Source organism: Carlito syrichta, unplaced genomic scaffold (assembly GCF_000164805.1).
Source record: "Carlito syrichta isolate Samal-C Ts95f unplaced genomic scaffold, Tarsius_syrichta-2.0.1 Scaffold314258, whole genome shotgun sequence".
NCBI classification, from domain to species: Eukaryota; Metazoa; Chordata; class Mammalia; order Primates; family Tarsiidae; genus Carlito; species Carlito syrichta.
Genome location: NW_007258354.1, coordinates 1,064,142 through 1,086,950, shown reverse-complemented (window position 1 = coordinate 1,086,950; position 22,809 = coordinate 1,064,142). Strand labels below are relative to the sequence as shown.

At 44.5% G+C, this 22,809-nt stretch overlaps 1 protein-coding gene and 1 pseudogene across 2 annotated transcripts in view; both read left to right on the top strand.

The window, feature by feature from the left end:
* Positions 1-15,907, top strand: part of KIF23 (kinesin family member 23) — a 29,300-nt gene extending 13,393 nt beyond the window's left edge. Inside the window, exons 8-20 of the mRNA XM_008071256.2 lie at positions 237-339; positions 4,648-4,727; positions 4,814-4,933; positions 5,145-5,268; positions 5,581-5,739; positions 6,903-7,060; positions 7,885-8,058; positions 8,206-8,385; positions 8,666-8,977; positions 14,079-14,161; positions 14,352-14,433; positions 14,975-15,045; positions 15,789-15,907. Of these exons, the coding sequence (XP_008069447.1) occupies positions 237-339; positions 4,648-4,727; positions 4,814-4,933; positions 5,145-5,268; positions 5,581-5,739; positions 6,903-7,060; positions 7,885-8,058; positions 8,206-8,385; positions 8,666-8,977; positions 14,079-14,161; positions 14,352-14,433; positions 14,975-15,045; positions 15,789-15,804 (1,662 nt within the window). The 3' untranslated portion in view covers positions 15,805-15,907. The remainder of the gene's footprint in view (positions 1-236; positions 340-4,647; positions 4,728-4,813; positions 4,934-5,144; positions 5,269-5,580; positions 5,740-6,902; positions 7,061-7,884; positions 8,059-8,205; positions 8,386-8,665; positions 8,978-14,078; positions 14,162-14,351; positions 14,434-14,974; positions 15,046-15,788) is intronic.
* A 5,152-nt stretch (positions 15,908-21,059) lies between these two features.
* On the top strand, positions 21,060-21,637 carry LOC103273816 (annotated as a pseudogene). The gene has a single exon (XR_002482726.1). The product of XR_002482726.1 is annotated as a histidine triad nucleotide-binding protein 2, mitochondrial pseudogene (transcript).
* Positions 21,638-22,809: the final 1,172 nt, after the last annotated feature.

The window sequence follows — 22,809 nt, the reverse complement described above, 5'->3', positions numbered from 1 at the left end:
GTCAGGGCTTGGAGTCTGACACAAAAGGAAGACCAGAGAGTGGCAACCATCAGGATCAGGAGTATATCTGTCATGCTGTGCTAGCAAGCTCTCCCTAGAACACAGCTTTTCCCCTTGCTGTGCATTCTGTCTTATGCAAAGGTTAAGGCTTCATCCCTTGCTGATCTGAATCTGTTTAAAGAACATTATAAATCAGAACTCATTTTAGGTTATTGGCTCTGTGATCCTCTTTTCAGGAAAAAGAACAAATCACTATCAGCCAGTTGTCTTTGGTAGATCTTGCTGGAAGTGAAAGAACGAACCGGACCCGAGCAGAAGGGAGCCGACTGCGTGAAGCAGGTGAGTTGGCCAAAGCACCTGTTCGTTGCTGACCTTCAGAAGCCTGCAAGACCAGTTATCAACTTGTCAGTGGGTGGTTTCAGCATGAGTGTCTTCCATTAGGGACTTCAGAGGCCGAGCTTAATGACCAGTACTATTGAGTCATGTTGATTTGGTATCAGACTATTAGAATACACTGATGTCTTTGGGAATGAGGAAAGGTAGCTTTATATCGGAAAAGTCATTTCTAGCATCGTAGGTCAGTACCTGGTCCTTAAATTAGGTGATTTAATGGTTGTTATTCCAATATTCCTAGCAGTAAAAATGGGATTCTGGACATGGGAAAGACCTGAACACAAGCTAATTGAAGGGAAATCTATGTGCTGCCTTCCCCCTGCCCCGCTCAAGTCAGTGTCTCACTCTGCTACCCAGGCTGGAGTGCAGTGGCACGATCATGGCCACTGCAACCTTGGCCTGCTGGGTTCAGGTGATCCTTCTGCCTCAGCCTTCCGAGTAGCCAGAACTACAGGTGTGCCACCACGCCCGGCTAATTTTCTGATTTATTGTAGGGATGAGGTCTCACCAAGTTATCTAGGCTCATTTCAAGTCCCTGGAATTACTGGTGTGAGCCACTGCACTTGGCGTATTTCTTTTTTTCCTATGTATTTTATGATGCCCTTTCTAATAGTTTTTAAAAAGTTGATACAGTTGTACATAGTTTTGGGTTAAATGTGATATTTTGATAGACTTGTACAGTGTGATCAGATCAGGGTGATTGGGATCTCTGTCACCTTGCATGTTGTGTTTTATGTTAGTAACCATTTATTCAGTACCTACTGTGTGCCAGGAATTGAACACAGACAAGGAAGCAGCCCTGATGGAGAGAGCCCAGCCTAGTGCAAGAGGTGGCTGATAGACAGACCAGGTCCTGAGAGAATATGCATTCTTGATTGCTGAGGAGAAGGGTGTGTGTTGGTGACTGTGAGAACTGAAGCAGGAGGCAATGCACACCAGGAGGACCCTTGTCCATCATTAAGAAGTTTGACTTTTATCTTGAAGGAGTAATGGTGGCTACCTATTAAGGGTCTAGTGTGTATCATGTATCTACTAAGCATGTGCTTCATTTCTTGATTCTGACTTTTCAGGGTTGTGTCATACCCGTTTTTCAGATGAGGAGATGGGTTAGGCAGGGGAGGTTAATTTTCCCAAGGCTGGAGCCTGGGTTCAAACCCAGGTTGGTTGGATTCTGGCAGCCTGGTTTTCTACTGTGTCATATGGTTTTCTCTTAGAGTCAAGGACTGGCCTTTTAGGAAGATCATTTTGCCAGTGTAGAGAATTTGCTTACCAGCAACAAGCCGAGAGGCAGGGAAGCGCAGCCAGGAACCGCTCCCAGCTGTTCAGATGAGTGACCGTGGTGGGCCGAGAGCTGTCAGGAGGTGGGTCCGCCTGGTGTGCTGTGCGAGGCGGCCTGGATGGAGGAGCAGTGGAGTGAGGAGAGGTGTGGCCAGTTGGTGAGGCTTGTGTTTGATATGTTCAGTGTATGCACGCAGAAGTGCCTAGTAACTAGATGCAGAGATACGTGGATTTGGGAGAAGAGAGATCTGACTGAGGTTTATAGGATTAGGTCTTGCCCACAGAGGAGTGATCGCAGTAGTGGGGAGATAAGATTATTCCATGAGAACAGAGGAGGAAGCTGGGGGAAGACCTCGAGGATTACGAAGCTCTTGAGATGATTAAAGAGCTTGGAAGGTGGGGGGTAGCTAACAGAATCTTGGGATTATGAAATGGTTTAACGATACACGCACATCTTATATGTACATGAGAGAGAATCGCGCGTGGAATGTGTCTCCATGCTGAAGAAATGAGGCGTCCGTGGTCTGAAATGGGGCCTCTTAGACCTGCCTCTGGCCTGGGTCACAGGCTTCTTCCATGTGTCCGGATTGCTCATGTCCTGTGAGGATGGACCATGCCTGGCTGTCTGCCATCATGTCCCCAGTGCCTTCTGCCGGATGTTAGAAAATACGAGTGTGATGCTGTGGGTGGAGCCAGGAGGTCCCAGAGGAGGCAAGAGCACTGGAACCAGATCACAGGAGGAGGGGTTGGCTTTGATGGGAGAGAGGTTTTACTTTTTTTTTTTTTTGAGTTGGAGTCTTGCTCTGTCGCCCAGGCTGGAGTGCAGTGGCACACTCCAGTGCTGACCTGCTGGGCTCTGGTGATCCTTCCACTTCAGCCTTCCAAGTAGCTGGAACCATAGGCATGCACTACTATGCCCGGCTAATTTTTGTTATATTGTAGAAACAAGGTTTCACCAAGTTGCCTGGGCTGGTGTTGAATCTGCGGGCTCAGGCAATGCACTCGCCTCAGCCTCCCTTGCTGAGATTATGGGCTGAGCCATTGACTGGGAGAGAGGTTTTAAAAGCCTGAGGTTTCTAAAGCTAGAAAAGACTGTCAATCATATGAGTGAGGCACAAGTGTGACAGTCACGGAGTGAGAGAAGGAAGAAAAGGTGCTGTGCTTCGGAGGGGTGAGCACCAGGGTGGAGTTGAGAGAGATTTGCTGCAGTCAGGGCCTCCGACGACAGCGTGAGAGTGACTGTTCTCATGACTCATGACCTGGGGATGGTGTGGAGGAGGGACACTGAAGGCAGCAGTGAGGAACAGGGTGTGTGCTGGCCGCCCTCTGCCCCCATCCTTGTGTGATGTCTGGTTGTAGAAGACAAGCAGCTTTATTTTAAAAGGCTTCAGGGCAGCAGGAGGCACTGCCTCTCAGGAGGTGAGGGTTAGGCCATGGGGTGTGTGCCATCCAAGGGGGTGCAGCCCGGGCCCTTCCCACAACAGTGTTCCTGAATGTGTGACATTGGAGGATTACAGAGAAAACCAGTCATGTTGAAGTGCATTGTTTAAGGTATTTGTAAGTTTGTCATTTATGTGCTTCTCTGTGAATGTTTAAGTAAAAACACAGCAGCAGATCTAATAAGTAATTGCAAAGTAATGATGAGCAGAAATAGCTTAATCGGCAATAAACTGAGATGTGCTATGAAAATACCTGTGATTTGTGACAAAAATCACAGGTAAGACTAATACTGTGGGTGTTGACCTCATGCATAATTGGAGGAACTGGTGATTCTAGTTAGAGGTCAGTAAAAATGCACACATCATTTATTCCCATCTGGGTTCACAGACTCCCCACAATATACCCTTGGCCAACACAGACCCCAGCCTAAGATGCCCTCACCATTGGGGAAAGAGATGAATGGATCATTCTGTGAGAGGAGGGAGAACTCAGGGAAATCGGTGAAGAGGACCATAAGCTCCTGAGCACAGGGGGAGAAGAAGAAATGGTGGGAGTTTAGGTCAAAGGAGAAAAATCACGAATCGTGGGTTATGGGGAGGCACAGCTGAGCTTGGTGTTCGCAAGGTGTCTCCATGGGTCCTGTATCCTTGGGAGGCCAAGGATGAATGCATGGTGGCGTCAGCTGACCTTAGTCAAGGCTCCAAAAGGAACACAGACTTTAGGGGTCTAATCAGGCAACATCTACATTCTTGGAAGCTTGATTAATCCGTCAGAATGACCTTGGCTCAGAAATCCAAATACCAGCAGTCAGAAATAGCAAGTATTCTACCAAAGAAGTTCTTGTAAAGGTGCAGAGGGGACAGGATTAGCTGGCTCCTAGAACACTTGACTGTTACAAACAGCAGGAGGCTGTCTGGGTGCAGGGGACTTCAGACTCTTAATGGAGCCAGGTGTAGCCGGAAATGGCTGTGCTTTGAAGAGAATATTTTTTTGTTGCCCGACTGGAGTGCAGTGGTACAACCATGGCTATTGCAGCTCTGACCTCCTGGGCTCAGGTGATCCTTCCACCTATGCCTCCTGAGTAGCTGGGACTACAGGTATATTCCACCATGCCCGGCTAATTTTTTATTTTCTTTTTGTAGAGCTGAGATCTTGCTGTGTTGTGTAGGCTGGTCTTGAACTCCTGGGCTCAAGCAATCCTCCTACCTCGGCCTCCCAAAATGCTGGGATTACAGGTGTGAGTCACCGTGTCACGGCTAGAGAAGATACTTTAATATGAAAATTTTAAACATCTGTATCTGAGACAGTCTTTCATAGAATTTAGGATTTGGAAGAAGCTTTATGGTCATTAAGCCTCTGTGGGAAGTCCTGTCGATGGAATCCCTGAAGGATGACTGTTTAACGCTTCAGAAATGCTGTTGCTGAACGAGAGCCTGGACCTCTCACAGTTGTTTGAAGCCTAGATCTTACTGGCAAACGGAACACACCTTAAATACTGTGTTGTTTTCAAATGCCTTCTGTGTGTGTTTCTGTCAGGTAACATTAACCAGTCGCTCATGACGCTGAGAACGTGTATGGACGTCCTGAGAGAGAACCAGTTATATGGAACTAACAAGGTGAGCGGTGCCACCTCTGGTCACTTGTCCAGCCTCATCCACATGTACTGCTCACCTCACACATTTGGGTTTCACTGTATTTGTAGATGGTTCCGTATCGAGACTCCAAGTTGACCCATCTGTTCAAGAACTACTTTGACGGCGAAGGAAAAGTGCGCATGATCGTGTGTGTGAACCCAAAGGCAGAAGACTATGAAGAGAGTTTGGTAATTTTAACTTGTTTATCCTGCAGAGTCTCAGTTCTGTAGGGAAAACAACCAGTTGGATGCGAGGAGGGACATTTTGAGCATTAATGAAGTGCTGCAGAACCTTGGGCTAAAGAAGTAAACTCAGGACCAATCTTTGCTTCACTTGGTGATTTCTAAAGGGACTTGGGGATCTTTATTTTTTTAACACTCAATCTGTTTTGTATTTTAGCAAGTCATGAGGTTTGCAGAAGTGACTCAGGAGGTGGAAGTCGCGAGACCCGTAGACAAGGCGATATGTGGCTTAACACCTGGGAGGCGGTACCGAAACCAGGCCCGGATGCCAGTTGGAGAGGGTATGAGTTGGTTGGCATTGTGTCATTGTCTCCTGATGCGGGGGGGTGTATGTGTGTCTCTCTAAAAAAACCTGTTTCATACACAAGAACTGTTTATATACCTTCTCAAGAACCAAGTGCAAAAAGATTTGAACCAAAATATAAGTGAGACTTTTTTGGTGGGGGGGGGGTTGCAAACGATAATTCTCATTTTTAGATAAGTAAATTGTGTCAACTCAAGAAATTGCAGTTGGACTGGTGCTGTAATCACAGTGCTTGTTGAGCGAAGCCCTCACTCCTGTGACTGTTTACAATTTGTACAATTCATCATAGAACCGCTGGTTGCCGACATGGTTTTGCAGAGTTTCCCGCCTTTGCCCTCGTGTGAAATTTTGGACATCAATGATGAGCTGACGCTCCCACGGCTGATTGAGGCCTTGGAGAAGCGGCATCGCCTGCGACAGACGATGGTGGAGGAGTTTGCCAAGCAGTGTAAGCACCGCCGTGTGCAGCCGCAGTTCCTTCCGAAACTGAGAATATTAACAGGGAATCTGAGTCTGTGGCGGGAGGCAACTTTAAGGGAGGTTCATTTTGTCTCTGCTTCTGAGTACTCACAACATTCTCTAGTCATAATGGCAAGGGTTTCCCACAGCTGTTTTTTTTGTCTAACAAAGTCAAAAGAAAATGTGTGTGTTCTGTGTTGCTGCCTTTTTTTTGTTTTTGTTTTTTTTTGAGGCTGAGTCCCACTCTGTCACCCAGGCTGGAGTGCATTGGCACACTCGTGGTCACCACAGCCTTGTTGGGCTCAGGTGATCCTCCCACCTCAGCATTCCAAGAAGCTGGAACTATAGGTGTGCGCCACCTCACTCCACTAATTTTTCTTGATTTATTGTAGAGACATGGTCTCACCAAGTTGCCTAGGCTGGTCTTGAGCCTCTGGCCCAAGGCAATCCTTTCACCTTTGCCTCCCAAAGTGCTGGGATTACAGGCATAAGCCACCGTGCCTGGCCTTTTTTTTTTTTTAAACAGAGATAGACACAAAGGAATATTTATTAGTTTCCCTGGCTGCAAGTGGGTTTTGTCATTGGTTTGAGATTGGATGTTTTAAGGATGAATGACAGTCCTGTAGGACAGTGATAACAGCCTGGTCCTTTTACCAAGTGAATGTGTTTCAGTGAGTGAATGTTGCTGGTATTTTTATTATCATCAGGTCATTTTAATCTTCACCAAGAAGTTGTGATGTACAGTGGCACTTACATTTCCATGTTGAAATGAAATTTGCTTTAAAAAATTAAGTAATTGCCCAAGTCATAAGTCATAAGTGGGACACCAGGGTGTCCACTCAGGTCTAATCACCCCAAGTCCAGTGTTGCTTCTGTATGTGCATTTGTTGTTCTGTGAGGGTGGGAGGAGGGTGCTGCAGTGTGAGTGGAAGATTAGAGTGTTTTCATTCTTATACAGAAAGCTCCTGCGAATCTCCCATGTAGATCTGAGATTCAGTCTCCTGATTTCCCTGCAAACTTGTGTTCTCATGTAGACTGACTCTCAGAAAGACCACTGAACAGCTGCATTTCACCTTGTGTCTGCTAGCTAAAGTTGGTTTCATTGGTTGTTTGAAATTGGAGTAAATCTTGGTCTGCGTGCTTTTGTTTCAGCCAATACTTTTAAAGCTCTGTTACATGAATTTGACACTGCTGTATTAAATAAAGAAAACTACATTCAAGGAAGACTAAATGAAAAAGAAAAGGTGATCTCAGGACAGAAATTGGAAATAGAGCGACTGGAAAAGAAAAACAAAACTTTAGAATATAAGGTTTGTCTTGGCATTATGATCATGGATGTGTGTGCTAACCCCTGGCCTGGCCTGAGGGGCTCAGGTAGCTGGGCTCAGGAAGAGGCTTCACTCTGCTGTTTAGTGACCTTCATCCCACCCCAAAGAAGAGAGTGGAAGTGAGAGCGTCAAGGGAGGGAGGGGAAGTGATGGTTGACTTTTAGTTGAGGAAAATGTTCTCTGACCTGAACAACAGAGCTTTCTAGAGTTGAGCTTTGGGTATAGCTTGCTTTTTGATTTATTAGAAATATTTCCTTAGTATGCTTCTTTTTCCTATAAAATAAATGACTACTGAGACAGTCTAAAAGTGCCAGCATAGGGCCCTAGACATGACAGATCCCAGTGGATCTCATTCTGTGAACAAGGAAGCCTCAGGGAGAACCACCACCATGTGCTGAAGGCAATGTGGTTTGCTGGGGCTGCGGCTCCTGGCACAGGCATTGCCTTATCTGCAGTGTATGGCGCAGAGGCTGGCAGGGAACACGTCCCTTCTAAAGAGACGCTAGTCTCAGGCAACCTGGTTTTGTGTCTTCTGAAAATAGCCTAAAAGTCAAATTTTAGATTAGGAGAAGGCAATTTTCACATGAAGTCCATTGTAGCTGCCCACTGGTGAGGACCTTGTGTAATGTGATGTGATCTCCTTTCTGGGCATGGGTGTGGGCCTGCAGGTGAAACTGGAGAGGGGTACGCTCTCTCCAGGATAGTTCTTTCCAAACACGCCTGTATGCGCATGGGAAGGAAGATGATTTGACAGCTCTGTGGGGTATCTGCAAACCAAATACAAATGTGACACTCTCCCTCCTCAGATTGAGATTTTAGAGAAAACCACGACTATCTATGAAGAGGACAAACGCAATCTGCAGCAGGAGCTCGAAACCCAGAATCAGAAGCTTCAGCGACAGTTTTCTGACAAGCGCAGGCTTGAAGCTCGGCTGCAAGGCATGGTGACAGAGACGACGATGAAGTGGGAGAAGGAATGCGTGAGTGTCCCTTGCACTCGTTGGAGGTTTGGTGGTTAACTTGGGAAGAGCTGGGAGCGGTCAGTCTTAGGACTGAGGTGGTTGGGCCGTGTGCGTACTTGGCTGCTGTGGCTGAAGTGGAATGTGATTACCTCTGCTGACCTGTAGGAGCGAAGGGTTGCAGCCAAACAGCTGGAGATGCAGAATAAACTCTGGGTCAAAGATGAGAAACTGAAGCAGCTGAAGGCCATTGTCACAGAGCCTAAAACCGAGAAGCCGGAGAGGCCCTCTCGGGAGCGGGACCGAGAAAAAGTCTTTCAGAGATCCGTGTCTCCCCCTCTGGTGCCGGTAAGTTCCTTGTCACTATACAGGGACTTTGTACTTGAAAATGTATTCCAACTAGACGACTATTTATAGGAGAGTCAGCTTTTGTTGTATAATACTTACAATATTTCTGAAATTTCTGTTTAAGAATATTTTTAAATTTAGCATAAACACAAATTTAGTACCAAAAGTTTAGTACAAATCATTACTTATGCTAAGTCTTCATGTGCTAACATTAGAGAAAAGCGATGCGTTGTTTCTCTTTTTTCACTCTTGCTCATTTCTTTCTCTCTGATTTTTCTAGCTTTCTAGTAACTCTATTGCTCAGATTCCCAACGCCCAGCAACTCATGAGCCAGCCGCAGCTCCATAGGCGCTCTAACTCTTGCAGCAGCATTTCTGTAGCTTCCTGTATCTCGGAGTGGGAGCAGAAACTTCCTACGTACAACACACCTCTCAATGTCACATCTCTTGCGAGGTGTAGGCAGCAGGAGCCAGGACAAAGTAAAACTTGCATGGTGTCAGACAGAAGGCGAGGGATGTACTGGACTGAAGGCAGGGAGGTGGTCCCCACCTGCAGAAACGAGATAGCGCTGGAAGAGGACCGCCGTGGCAGGGTCAGTGCCGGGGTCATCTTACAGCCTTGTGGCAACGGACGAGCTCGTTGTTTTCTGTAACATGGTTCTGAAGGTTCAACGGAGAGGTGGGTGGGCACTAATGGAAACAAGGTGGAATTTTTTTCTTAATGTGAAAGATTGGCTCACTCTGAGATTGAGGCCTGGCTCTTCACCTGGAAAAGCCTAAACATGCCTGGCAGCAGAAGTAACACCTGTGTGTTTGGTGAACACCCCAGGGCAGTTGTGCCTAAAAGCTGATAAGCTAGTGAGCTTCGCACAGAACCCACGGTTGTGAGTGTCTTAGAGCACACTTCCTTTTTTGTTTTTTTTACTGCTATTTTTGAAGGCTGCTTTATAAAGTTGTTTCCCCTGACCTTAGAAATTTCAGATCCAAAGAGAAATGGAAAGAATGGTACAGTAGCATCTCTCCCCCTTATCTGAGTTAACCAACTGTTGATTTATACAGATACGGAAACGCTTTTTTCTTGAGCCCTTTGAAAGTAGGTCATAGACTTCTGACAGTTTATCCCCAAGAACAAGGACGTTGTCCTACCCAGCCACAATATTTATCACATCTACCGAAGTTGGCATTGTCCCAATATCCATATGTCCCAGGAGTGGCTTTTCTTTTTTCAATCTGTAATCCTGTCCAAGTGTATCCATTGCATGTGGGGATTGTCACTTTAATCTCTTTTAAAGGGTCCTCCCCACCACACATACTCTTTAAATATAATTTTTATTACACTGACTCTTTTGAAGAGTCCTGGCCAATTGTTTTGAAACTACTGAAGATTTTCATGTCAAATAAATTGATTTAATCTCAAGGCTTTTATCTCAGTTTACAAGGGCTTTGCCTCATTTAAAGGTATTTAAATAAAATCACTTTCATTTTTTTTTTAAGGATAAAGTTTCCTTTGATTGAATAAATGGATGAAGTTAATATTGTGGATTTCATATCTAGTAAAATCTTAACATAGCTCTTTTAGAATTTGTCCTAAATAAATAGGTCTTACAGTACATCTTTGCTTTAGAATTCCCCGTATGATTTAGGGTTGAGATGAGTGTTTGGCCCTGCTCAGTGGCTCAGCCTGTAATCCCAGCGCTTTGGGAGGCTGAGGTGAGTGGATTACCTGAGCCTGCGGGTTCGAGACCCACCTGGGCGCAAATTGGCGAGACCTCATCTCAGCTATTTGGAAGGCTGAGGTGGAAGGATCGCCAGAGCCCAGCTGGTCGAGGCTGCAGTGGCCGGGAGTAGCCACTGCCCTCTAGTCAGAGTGACAGAGTGAGACTCCAACTCAAAAATAAAAAAGAAATGAGTATTCATTTAGGTGACTCCAATTCTGAATTAAAGGAAGGCAACGAATTCCCAGGCATTTACCAACAAGGCAGCAGATGATTCCCAGGGCTCTTAAGTTCTTCCCTTCTCTCTACTGGAGCCTAGCAGGTTTTGTCTTAAGCCTTTTCTAGGGAGTACACTGTGGTGAGTGGTCTCTCTGGTCAGTCAGTTTACATAATGAAGGTGAATGGACTGAAAACTCAGGTCTGCCTATGCCCTCTCAACAGTCATGTGGTGTCTGGTGTGGCTGAGTTAGTTAAGGGGACTTACTAGCGATGCTTCTCTGCTAAAGGCAGGATTTCTTTAAAAGTGAAGCAGAAGGCCAGGCTTGGTGGCTCAGCCTGTAATCCCAACACTTTGGGAGGCTGAGGCAAGTGGATTGCCTGAGCCTGCAGGTTCGAGACTAGCCCAGGCACCTTGGCGGGACCTTGTTTCTACAATAAATCAAAAAAAATTAGCTGGGCGTGGTAGCACACGCCTGTAGTTCTGGCTACTTGGAAGGCCAAGGTGGAAGGATTGCCGGAGCCCAGCAGGTTGATGCTGGGGTGACTGTGAGTGTGCCACTGCACTCTAGTCTGGGTGACAGAGTGAGACTCCAACTCAAAAATAAATAAACAAACAAACAAATAAATAAATAAAAGTGAAGCAGAAAAGTGGGCCAGGCACTGCAGCTCATGCCTATAATCCCAGCTCTTTTGGAGGCCAAGGTGAGAGGATTGCATGAGACTGGGAGTTGGAGACAAGCCTGGACAATATAGCAAAACCCTGTTTCCAAAAAAAAAAAAGCTAGGCATAGTGGGCATAGTGTACATGCCTGTAGTCCCAATGACTCAGGAGACTGGGAAAGGAGGATCACCTGAGCTCAGGAGTTTGAGGCTGCAGTGAGCTATGATAGTGCCAGTGCACTCCAGTCTGGGCAGCAGGAACCCTGTCTCCAAAAAAAAAAAACAAACGTGTAGCAGAAAAGTTCCTGTCAGGTTAGTATCTATCCATCTATGTTTGTCAAAAATTATGTCTGGTGAAATGAATTTATACTTCATTGAGGGAAAAAATGTTACATATTGATTTCATAAATGCTAGTAGAGTATATGGCTGATCATCTTGGCAAAGCTTGTTTCATCATGTCTTTATTGTTAACTGTTTGAAGAAAACTCTCACTTTTGCTAAATGTAGATGAAAAGAGCCAGACTTTCCTCCTTGTCTAGCATTAGTTAAACCATTTTAAGAATTAAGTGTTTCTGCCTGCCATCTTCAGTGGTTAGGAGTTGCCTATGTTTTCTAGTCTACAGTGGAGCTATCACCAGTGCTTTGCTTGTTTCTTATAATGATTAGGGGAGGAGGTAGTTCCCAAGATGTGCATTTTGAAAGTGAGGTCTTCATCCTTGACCAGCTGTAAGGGATTGGGTCTGTGACAGACTTTTTCATTTGCTTCCAGTTTTACAAACAGGAAACATTCATAAAATTCCAAAGAAACTCATTGCTTCAAACTATAACTATGCCATGTATAGGAAATATTTTTTCTTAGTCTCAATGTGCTGAATTTAACTTCCCCAAATGTACACGACATTTGACTGGAAGCAATTAACTTTGTTTTGTATTGGAGACTGATTTGACACTATATTCTTCATTTGATTCTTGGAACTTTTATGAAATGTTTTGGGGGAAAAATTAGTTGGTAATTTTGGCCACTATTGTATTTGAACTTGTCATGATGTTCTGTTAAAAGATTTAGCAGTCTTAGCTGAAAGTAAGTACTTTATATTTCCTTTGCTCGCTTTGCACTCAGGGCTCTCCTTATGTCTTTCATCCTTTGCTATTCTGCTCCATATGGCTTCATCAGCTTCTGCTGTCTTGTCCCTGTCTCTGTCTAAGGAGCCGTTTCTCTTGTGTTTAGAGCCTGAGAAACATTTAGGGCTTTCATTGATCCTACTGAAACTTTTAGCAAGAGTCACAGACCTCACAATACCAGGCATAAACATGGTTTTCGATCAAGAGTACAAAATGAATGACTTGTTCCTAACCAACCCCCAAAGCAGGAAAGACTTGCAGCATTGTGAGAATTTTCTTTTTCATTCTTTGTTGACAATGCAATTCCCAGGTAGAATACGTAACATGCTAGCTGGTGTTAAGGATGTTTGTTGGTTTTGTGTTTAAATGTGAGAGAATGTTTGGATGACTTGGATGACTTGCTTTGAAACAGTGTACTTTGACACTGTCGTCAGCCAATGTAGCCAAGCCTGCTGTACTTCTGATAATACCCTCCATTAACTCTGGGTTCTGCTTGTTTCTTAATCCCTCTTTCACCCTGATCAGAACGCGCCTCCACTTCGTCTCCGACACAGACGATCACGCTCTGCGGGAGACAGATGGGTAGACCATAAGCCCACCTCTAATGTGCAGACTGAGACTGTCATGCAGCCACATGTCCCCCACGCCATCACGGTCTCTGTTGCAAATGAAAAGGCACTAGCTAAGTGTGAGAAGTACATGCTGACCCACCAGGAACTAGCCTCCGATGGGGAGATTGAAACTAAACTAATAAAGGTAAAAAGCGGTTTACACAGGATGAAAACATAGATTTAAAAGTCAGCTGCACAAAAAGCCTGTGCCCTGCTGCTCCTCACCCTGAGGCCACAGGCAGTGTCAACTGGAGCATTCGTGGGCACTTGGTGGCCCCTTTTTGTTAGCAGAAAATTAAAATCACTGCTTAGGTTGTGAATTTGTTAAATGGGGCTCAACGTGCTTAAATAGGTGCAGATTCTCAGGCTTCTTAGAATTCCAGATCCATAATATACTTTAATCACTCCTTAAAAAAATATACCTAAACAAACACCTGCCACCTTTGCTCTCTGTCAGTTCAAGATAAAAAGCCCACATGAAAATTTGACCTCAAAATTAGTATGAGCTGCCTAGTGCCATTTCCCATTGCCTGTTGAAGAACTTTCCTTTGATCATAGGGTCAGTGAATAATCAGAAAGTAAAAGACACAAAAAGCTCCTCATTTCAACTTCAGTATATTGGATAGTTGTTGTAATAAAATATAAGACTTACAATAATAAGACTGTACTGTGGTTTGCCTACTGTGGGTGGGGTCACAAAGAAGAAAGTTCAATGCCTTGGAATATGTGAACATTCCCAGCAGACTGCCTGGTCCTCAGTGCAGCTTCGTTTTAAAATTACAGGTAGATTAGCCGGGTGTGGTAGCACGCGCTTGTAGTTCCAGCTACTTGGAAGGCTGAGGCAGAAGGAACGCTGGAGCCTAGCAGGTTGAGGCTGTGGTGGCCGGGAGTGTGCCACTGCACTTCAGTCTGGGCGACAGAGTGAGACTCCAACTCAGATAAATAAATAAATAAAAATTATAGGTAGAACAAAAGGAATATTTTTCTGCAATTATGAATATCACTGATGACATCATATTGGACGGTTTTGTTTAGTGAGAGACGTGTACACACATTTCCAAAGTATTTTGATAGGCTGGGCTCGGTGGTTCAGCCTGTAATCTGAGCACTTTGGGAGGCCGAGCAGAGTGGATCACCTGAGTCCACAGGTTTGAGACTGGCTCGGGCAACTTGGCGAGACCTTGTCTCTACAATTTTTAAAAAAAGTATTTTGATAGTGCAGACCCAGCAGTCCCAAGCGCTACCTGGTTTTGTGGGTGAGAGTTTCCATAAAACAGTATAATCGTGAGAACAATTGAAAATGTGTATCTGTGTTTATCATCTAAAAGTATCAAAGTGTAATTGTGACCTTTTCTCTTGGCTTTAGGGTGATGTTTATAAAACAAGGGGTGGTGGACAATCTGTTCAGTTCACTGAAATTGAGACTTTAAAACAAGAATCGCCGAATGGGTGAGTGGTCATCAAAAAGTCTCTCTATATAAAGAGTTGTTTTCTTAGTGGCTCATTTTTGAGGAACAGAACATCCCGTGAAATTTATCTTCAATTCTCCAAAGGGACACAGACAGTATTTCCCTATTTCTAATATTTGTCCGGTCTTAGATGCAAAAATAACTGCTGCTTCATGTTTTCCCCTTTTCAGTAGTCGAAAACGGAGGTCTTCCACGACAGCAGTTGTCCAGCCAGATGGCACCGAGGCTGAATGGACGGATGTGGAAACCAGGGTAGGGGACATCAAATGTTTGCTTAACCAGCACCAGGCCTGGCATGGCCTAAGCTCCATGGCTGTAGCTTTTTGTCCTCTGGGAGAAGGTTGAGGTCTGGTCTCTCTTGGCAGGCCTAGTTTTATGTGTCCTCAAATCTGTCTTCCTGGGGCTCTTCCGTTCAGAGCCCCTGCTTTTGGTGTGGGGGGCCAGGGCTCAAGAATAGCATCACTGTAAAAGAGCGGGAGTTCCCTAGGAGCAGTCACAGGGAAGGAGCATGGGGAGGGGCAGGAGACTGATCGGGGCCCAGCCACTCATTTCTTAAGCACTCTGCTTAGCTCAAATGAGCCATTCATTACCTGGGCGGCTGCTGAAGCCTCTCTGTCTTGCACCCATAGCCTATGCCAGAAACACATTGTGAGAACCTGCTGGTGTTTTAACATGGGTGTCTTTGCTGGATTATAAAGCAGTGCTGGAGGTCACCCAGGTAGAGCCTGTGTGGCAGCTGTGGCAACCATGCCAGCCTGTGGAGAGGGGCTGAGCTTCCTCTTGTCTTCTTCAGTGTTCCGTGGCCGTGGAGATGAGAGCCGGATCTCAGCTGGGGCCTGGATACCAGCATCACGCCCAGCCCAAGTGAGCACCGACTGTCCAGGATTTGCTGTGCTCCCCGTTCTCCCTTCCCCATCTTCCCCTTGCTTATAAGAGCAAATGTGTGGCTTTGGTTTTTTCGCTTGGAATGTCTGGGCTCTGTGGGCGGGCTGCTGTGGGCAGGTGCAATGTGAGGACTCCGGGGGACTGAGAGCAGTGGAGGGTGGAGGGCGGGCGGGCTGGGTGAGAGCAGTCCTGGTGAAGGGCTGGCTGGCTGGGAGGTTGCCAGTTCGCCAGACTGTGAGGAGGGAGGCCCAGGGCTTCAGTCAGCCCTGTGGCCACAGCCTTGGGTGGTTCTCCCCAGATCTGCTTCTTGGTCTTTGTCCATCAAGAAGTGTTTCTTCAAGCCGTAAAATGAAATGACCGAATCTATGGTGGGGAAGGACTCACACCTGTTCCTCTATTAAACCCACACTCAGGAGTCTGGCATGTTCCTTTTCCATATTTTAATAAAACCCTTCTTTATAAGCATCTACTCAGACTCCGTTATATCCCTTGCATTCCTTGGTAGGCTGTCTGGAAAACTGTTGCAGCAGGATAAGGATGAGCAGTCCTGTTTCTTAGGAAATGTGTCTTAATTTGATACTAGATACGCAGTTTGTAACAGATATTTGCTTTCTCAGGGGGACTTGAATTTTCTCATGGTGAAACAGCCCCTAGAGATTAATTTGCTGTGAATATGTCACTTATTGTGATATTTGACACTAAATGTGGTTTTTATGTTTTAGGCGTAAGAAGCCATGAACTGATGATCTCAGTAGCAAGAGAGCGTTTTCATTTGTGTGGGCGATTTCTCCAAGGCCAAGCCAGGCAGAGTCTTCTGAGTCCCTGTAGGACTTCAGCTTTGGGGAACACCACAGACCTCAGCTGCACCCCACGCTGGCCTGGATCAAAGTGTCCCTTCTGGTTCCAGACACCCAGGATTCAGCAAGCTTTGGCTACTACGTCTCTGGCCATATTTAATATTAATAGAGGAACACCCTTCTTTTTCATTGCTATATGAACTTTTTTATACTGCTTTTTTTGTATATTTCTTGTATACATATAAACTAATTCATGCAAGTGTTTGTCTTAGATGATTAAGGAAGAATATATCTAGATCGTGCTTTATTTCTTATTGTGACTATTCCAGCTCTGATCTATTTCTTAAGGTTTTATAAACAAAACAAATGCTACTATTTATTAGCTGCAAGAATGCACTTTACACCTACTTGACAATTCAACCTTTCAAAATAAAGATGTCAGTGACTGGCCAATAACAAAACTATTTGGGGGAGTTGTTTTGAATTTTGTATGTATGTATTCATTTTCTGACATTTAGATACGCCAAAAGAATTGAAATAAAAGCACAAAGAAATAGAGACGTGTGGTGGCTGTTCAAGCAACACAGACCCCCGGCACCTGCACAAAGCCTCTCAGTCAGTCTCCTGACAACTGTTATTTGTGGGGTGGATTAAAAGAGAGCACTAGCCGGGCACTGTGGCTCACGCCTGTAATCCCAGCACTTTGGGGGTGGAGATAAGAGGATTGCTTGAGCCCAGGGGTTCGAGACCAGCCTGGACAACATGGCGAGACCTTATCTCTACAATAAATAAAATTAGCTGGGTATAGTGACACGTGCCTGTAGTTCCAACTACTTGAAAGGCTGAGATGGAAGGATCGCCTGAACCCAGTAGGTCGAAGCTGCGGTGGCTGTGAGCGTGTCAATGCATTCCAGCCTGGGCAACAGAGTGAGACTCCTACTCAAGGAAAAAAAAAAAAAGCACTAAAAAAGATCCCATAATTTGACGTTAACATGCAATACCTTTTTTGTGTGCAACAACTATGATATCTTCGTATGAAGTATGTGCTTCAAGACATTAAAAAAAAAAAAACTAGGCTTGGGGACAACGTAAGTTAGGAAAAGTACCCCTGAAATCATGGTTAAGTAGCCTTTTTTGTGTGAATGAACGTACATTTTGCTTGGATTAAATTTGGATTTCTTATCGTTTAATCTGTTTTTTTTAATAATAGTGAAGGTTTCATGACCTGCCTGGGCAGCTTGGTGAGAACTTATCTCTACTAAAAATCAAAAATTAGCTGGGCATGGTAGCGCGCGCCTGTAATTCCGGCTATTTGGAAGGCTGAGGCGGAAAGATCGCCGGAGCCCAGCAGGTTGAGGCTGTGGTGGCTGGGAGCAGCCACTGCACTCCAGTCTGGGGGACAGAGTGAGACTCCAACTCAAAAAAAAAAAAATAATAATAGTGAAGGTGTGATATGAATCCTTGCGAAAAGCCAATTCAGAGGAAAAAAGACAAAATCTACTTGCCACTCATAGTAAGTGGTAAACTGATATGTGTGTTTTTAGAACGCTTCAGAACATGCCAAAGGCTACATCCTATTTCAGTAGATACCGGGAGTTATCTTCCCATTTCTTTTTTATTTTTAAAAATGATACTGCTTAATCTTTTGAAAATACATCTTGACTTACTGATTTCCTGAGGCAAGGTCTTTGTCGCACAGACTGTGATGCAGTGCACAATCACAGCTCACTACAGCCTTGACCTGGACTCAGGTGAACCCGCCTCAGCTTCCTAAGAATCCGGGACTACAAGTGTGCTCCACTGCATCTGGCTAATGTTTTAAATTTTTTGTAGAGATGAGGTCTCCCTGTGTCATTCAGGCTGGTCTCCAATTCCTAGCCTCATGATTCTCCCACCTTGACCTCCCAAAGTGCTGGAATTACAGGCGTGAGCCACCATGCCCAGCAAAAATACATTTTAAGAAGCAGTTCTTACTATGATGGGGGAATGAGGGAAAGTAAAACTTACCTGAAGTAGCTGTTGAATCCACTAAGTCCTTGGACAACACAAAATAAAGGGAAACTCATGGGCAATTGACGTTTTGCCCAAATGGTTCTGTTAAGTAATTATCAGGAATCACTGTGGTTAGTTAGGTGCTGTCTGATACCCTGTAAAGGTATTATCTATAATTTATAGGTGAAGAAACATTATTTGCTCAGTGATCCCAAAGTCTGTTTATTTAAGTCACAACTGACATCAAAGGTTTTTTTTAACTTCTTTGCCATGCTAATGTTGTTTCTTTATACATTAGCTCACCTGGTGAATTTTATATGAAAATTTTCCGTTGTTTTGCAAAACAGGATTTTTTGTTTAGATCATTATACCTTAGGCTTTTTAGTGTTTTTGTTCCCAAATTTTGTAATAATTATCTGATTTGTACAACTCAGAGGCAAAACGGGCAGTAAGGACGTGGGTTCAGACAACGAAAGTGCTCGAAAGGCCAGTCAGAGATGGAGCCAAGCCTGGACCACTTGTCAACACTCAGTTGTGTTTCTGAGACGTCCCATGTTGCACATGATACTCCCTGCTGTGTGCCAGGCCATACCTCCACCCTCCTCCATGTTTTCCGAGCTCCCTACACACTTCATGCTGCACCTGGACCTTGTGCACACGTGCTGGGTGTCCCTGGGGTAGAGATCAGACTGAACCCGCTGGACTTAGGCCATGCGCCTCTCAGTTTGAGCCAGGTTTTGCCAATTGCGTTTCCACCAGCAACATGATCGTCTAATGCCTCACATACTGTTCACACTTGGCTACCATCCACCTTGTGCCAGTTTGAGGAATGAAGTGACATCTCACCGACTCAATTCGTATTTCCTGATTGTTGGTGAGATGAGTGGCTTCTCCTGTGTCGGGTTGGGTGGGTTTCATCCTTGCATGTCTGTGTGCAGTGTCAGTAGGTATTAGCCTTTTTCTCTTTGGTGTGGGACTTCTCCGCGTCCCCTCTGGGTACTGGGGGCTTCGTATCTTCCGCCAATCTTTTTTTCACTGTGGTTGTGGTACTTTTAAAATAAGCTTAATCATCAGAACAGTTGGATTTACAGAATTGTGAGGTTAGCCCAGGGCGTAGTGAACACCCACAGCCACTTCCCTGCTGGGGACATGTTAGTGAGGCTCATGCTGTAACTTACCAACACTGATTGGTTACTAACTAAAGCCCACATGTCATTCACATTTCCTTAGTTTCTACCTAACGTCTTTTCTTTGTTCCAGGACCCGACATCTCATTTCGCATTTTGCACTGTATCTCCTTAGGCTCCCTGGTTGTGACAGCTTCTCAGCTGTTGGTGATGGTATCTTCTGTATCAATTTTTCATTTTAATGTAAGCAAACACCAATCTTTTCCTTTATATTTGGACCTGAAGAAAATTCTCCACACTCTGATACCATAATATTCCTCTATGTTTTCTTCTAGAATTTTAATTTCGCTTGTTGCGTATGGTGTTAGGAAGGAATCAGAACATTCTTTCCCCTTGCATAGCTGGGAAACTGATTGTTTCAGTATGGTGTTTTGGAAAAGGTTCTCCCTTTGGATTTGTCTAGCAGTGTTTCTGACATTACCTAGTTCCTATACGTATGAGAGTATTTTTTGGTTCAATATTCTATCCTGGTTTGTGTGTTTATTTTCATGCCAATCATTTACTTTAAAAATTTCATCCATGAGCCAGGTGTGGTGGTACCCACCTGTATTCTCAGCTGCTGGTAGGTTGAGGTGGGAGGATCACTTGAGCCCAGGAGGTCAAAGCTGTAATGTGGGATGATTGTGCCTGTGAATTGCCACTGTACTCCAGCTTGGGTAACACAGCAAGACCCTGTCTCTATTTAACAAAAATAAATAAATAATTCATCCAGTATGAATTTATGAGTGCCTTTTATGTGACGGGCACTGTTTTGGGCAAAAGGAATGCTGTAAAAATCAAATTTTTACCTTCAATGGAACTTACATTTAAGTAAATCTTCCTTTATGACTTTAATTCTTGCTTATGATTGGCCTTTGATTCTTCCATTTAAAATATAAGGTCACCTTGTCACGCTTCATTTTGATGGAATTTTGATAGAAATGTCATGATTTGGAGAGAATTACCCACTTCAGGATCACCCCAATTGAACATGACATCTAACTCCATGGAAGTTGTCTTTGATGTTCATAAAGTTTTATCATTTTAAAGTGAGTGGTCATGCACATGTTAGATTTGTTTCTGTTTTTATTGCTGTTGTATGAGGTTTTTTTTTTTAATACTGCATTTTATTTTGAGTAGGAGTCTCACTCTGTCTCCCAGGCTGGAGTGCAGTGGCACATTTACAGCTACCACAGCCTCAACCTGCTAGACTCAGGCGATTCTTCTGCCTCAGCCTTCCAAGTAGCTAGAACTACAGGCGTGCGCCACCATGCCTGGCTAATTTTTTGGTTTATTGTAGAGATGTCTCACCAAGTTGTCCAGGCTGGTCTCAAGCCTCTGGGCTCAGGCAATCCTCTTGCCTTGGCCTCCCAAAGTGTGGGGATTACAGGCATGAGCCACTGTGCCCAGCTTAATACTGCATGTTATAATTGACTGGGTGAGTACAGGAATCCTGCTGGGTTTGTATATTAATCTTGAATCTGGAAACCTTGCTGAACTACTTATTAGTTTTTGAATTGTCTATAGATTATCCTGGAATTTCTGGGTAGACAATCAGCATGAATAATAAGAGTTTGTACATTTCCAATTTTCAATTTTTTTTAAATAGAGAGGTGTCTTGCTATGTTACCCAGGATGGTTCTCAAGCTCCTGGCCTCAAGCCATCCTGCTTCGGCCTCCCAAAGTGCTAGGATTACAGGTGTGAGCCATTACGCCCAACCCCTTTTCTAATCTTAATACTTATAATTTCTTCTTCTCGTGGAGATGGCTGGACTCTAAAACAGTAACTGACACAGAAGTAGAGAAAGGAGGCATCCTTGTTTGTTTCTGATTTTATAGACATTTCAAAAGTTTCACCTGATGATTGCTATAAATTTTTGGCAGATATCCTTTGTCAAGATATGTCAGTTACCTTCTATTACAGTTTTCTAAGTTTACGTGATTAGCTGTTCAATTTTATCAAGTGGCTTTCCTGAATCTATAAGAATTCCACTTAGGAGTGCAGGCCCAGTTGAAAGGTTCCCGTGGCTCTGGGAAGATGGCAGCAGCTGGCCATCTTCTGGTGCTGGCCACCAGATTGTGCACGGCCCACAGAGCCATAGTGGCTGCAGGCAGCACAGGTCCGAGGAGCTGCAGGTGTGACTGATGGGAATGAAGTGGCCAAAGCCCAACAGGTTGCTTCTGGGGGAACAGCCCCAACCATCTTCTCCAGGATCTTGGACCGTAGCCTCCCAGCTGACATTCTATATGAGGACCAGCAGTGTCTCGTGTTCTGTGATGTGGCCCCTCAGTCTCCCGTGAACTTCCTGGTCATTCCTAAAAAGCCCATTCCTCGGATTAGCCAGGCTGAAGAAGACCAGCAGCTCCTAGGACACCTACTCCTTGTGGTCAAGAAGAAAGCAAAGGCTAAGGGCCTGGGAGATGGATATCAACTTGTGATCAATGACGGGAAGCTGGGTGCACAATCTGTATATCACCTGCACATTCATGTACTTGGGGGCCGACAGCTCCGGTGGCCTCCAGGTTGAACTTGCCAACTGAACAAGGACCCCAGACATGATTACTTGGATGGGGAAGGGAAAAAGGAATACTGTGATGCTAATAAAACTGCTCTCCTTCAAAAACAAGAATTCCACTTAGATTTCCCTCTTTATTTGTTAGCGTAATGACTTATTTTTAGACTTTATGAGGATGAACTCTCTTGTTTAGTTGGGATACCATATTTTTAAATACAGTTCTGGCGGGTTATTAATATTTTATTTTGGATTTTTGTATTTATAGTCACAAGTGAGAAGAACCTATAATTCACCTATCTCTTACTCTAAGGTTCTGACTTCATTACTATGGTTGTAAAACTATTTAGAGAACAAAATTTTAATTTGATTTAAAGAGGTTTCTCATAGGTACAGTTTCAGATGAGAAACACTTCTGGTTTACAGTATGCAAGGAACTATTTGCTGGATCTGTGCTTGGTAAGTACACTGGGAGGAAAGACTGTTTTGGACATGTTCATTCCAGCTCTGGAAATGTTTGGATTTTTTTTTTTTTTTAGTAGATTTAACCCTTCTTCACCAAAATTCCACTTATAATGGCTTCTTAAATTTAGATGAAAACGTAAAACAATAATAATGAAAAGTTGAATAGGCACTTTTCTTTCTAAGAAACTTGCCCATGGCAGGTCTTTCTGCCGTGAACCTTTCTTTTTCCTTCTCTTCCTCTCGCTAATAAACTAATAAAAATAAACAAAAAATCGGATAGGTTTATAACAGATTTTTAATTTTAGATTTTAAATTTATTGTAGAGACGAGGCCTTGCCAAGTTGCCCGGGTTGGTCTCCAGTCTGTGGGCTCAGGCAATCCACTCGTCTTGGCCTCCCAAAGTGCTGGGATTACAGGCTGAGCCACCGAGCCCGGCCTTAATAGATTTTTTTTAAAAGAAGTTTATGTTAGTGGCTAAGACTGACCCAAGATTGGTGGGTTCGGAGAGAGGAGTTTGGCCAGGGATAATTCTGCCATGGCAGGGACAGGAGAAAGCACTTCCTGAAAAACAAAGAACTCCGAACCACCTTTCCAGTCAAGTAGGCGAATTCCAAGAGGAGCGAGAAGAATCCATTTTTGGAGGCAGGAATTACTTGTAGCTCATACAATAGATGACAGACGGGGGCTGCGGTCAATCTGCCAAACCAACAATAAGAGGCAACATTTACCCACCCCCGGCTCCCCACGCCCCTCCTCCGCCCAGGCTCCCGGCCGATAACTAGCCCTGGGCTGGCCATCAGATCTGACCTG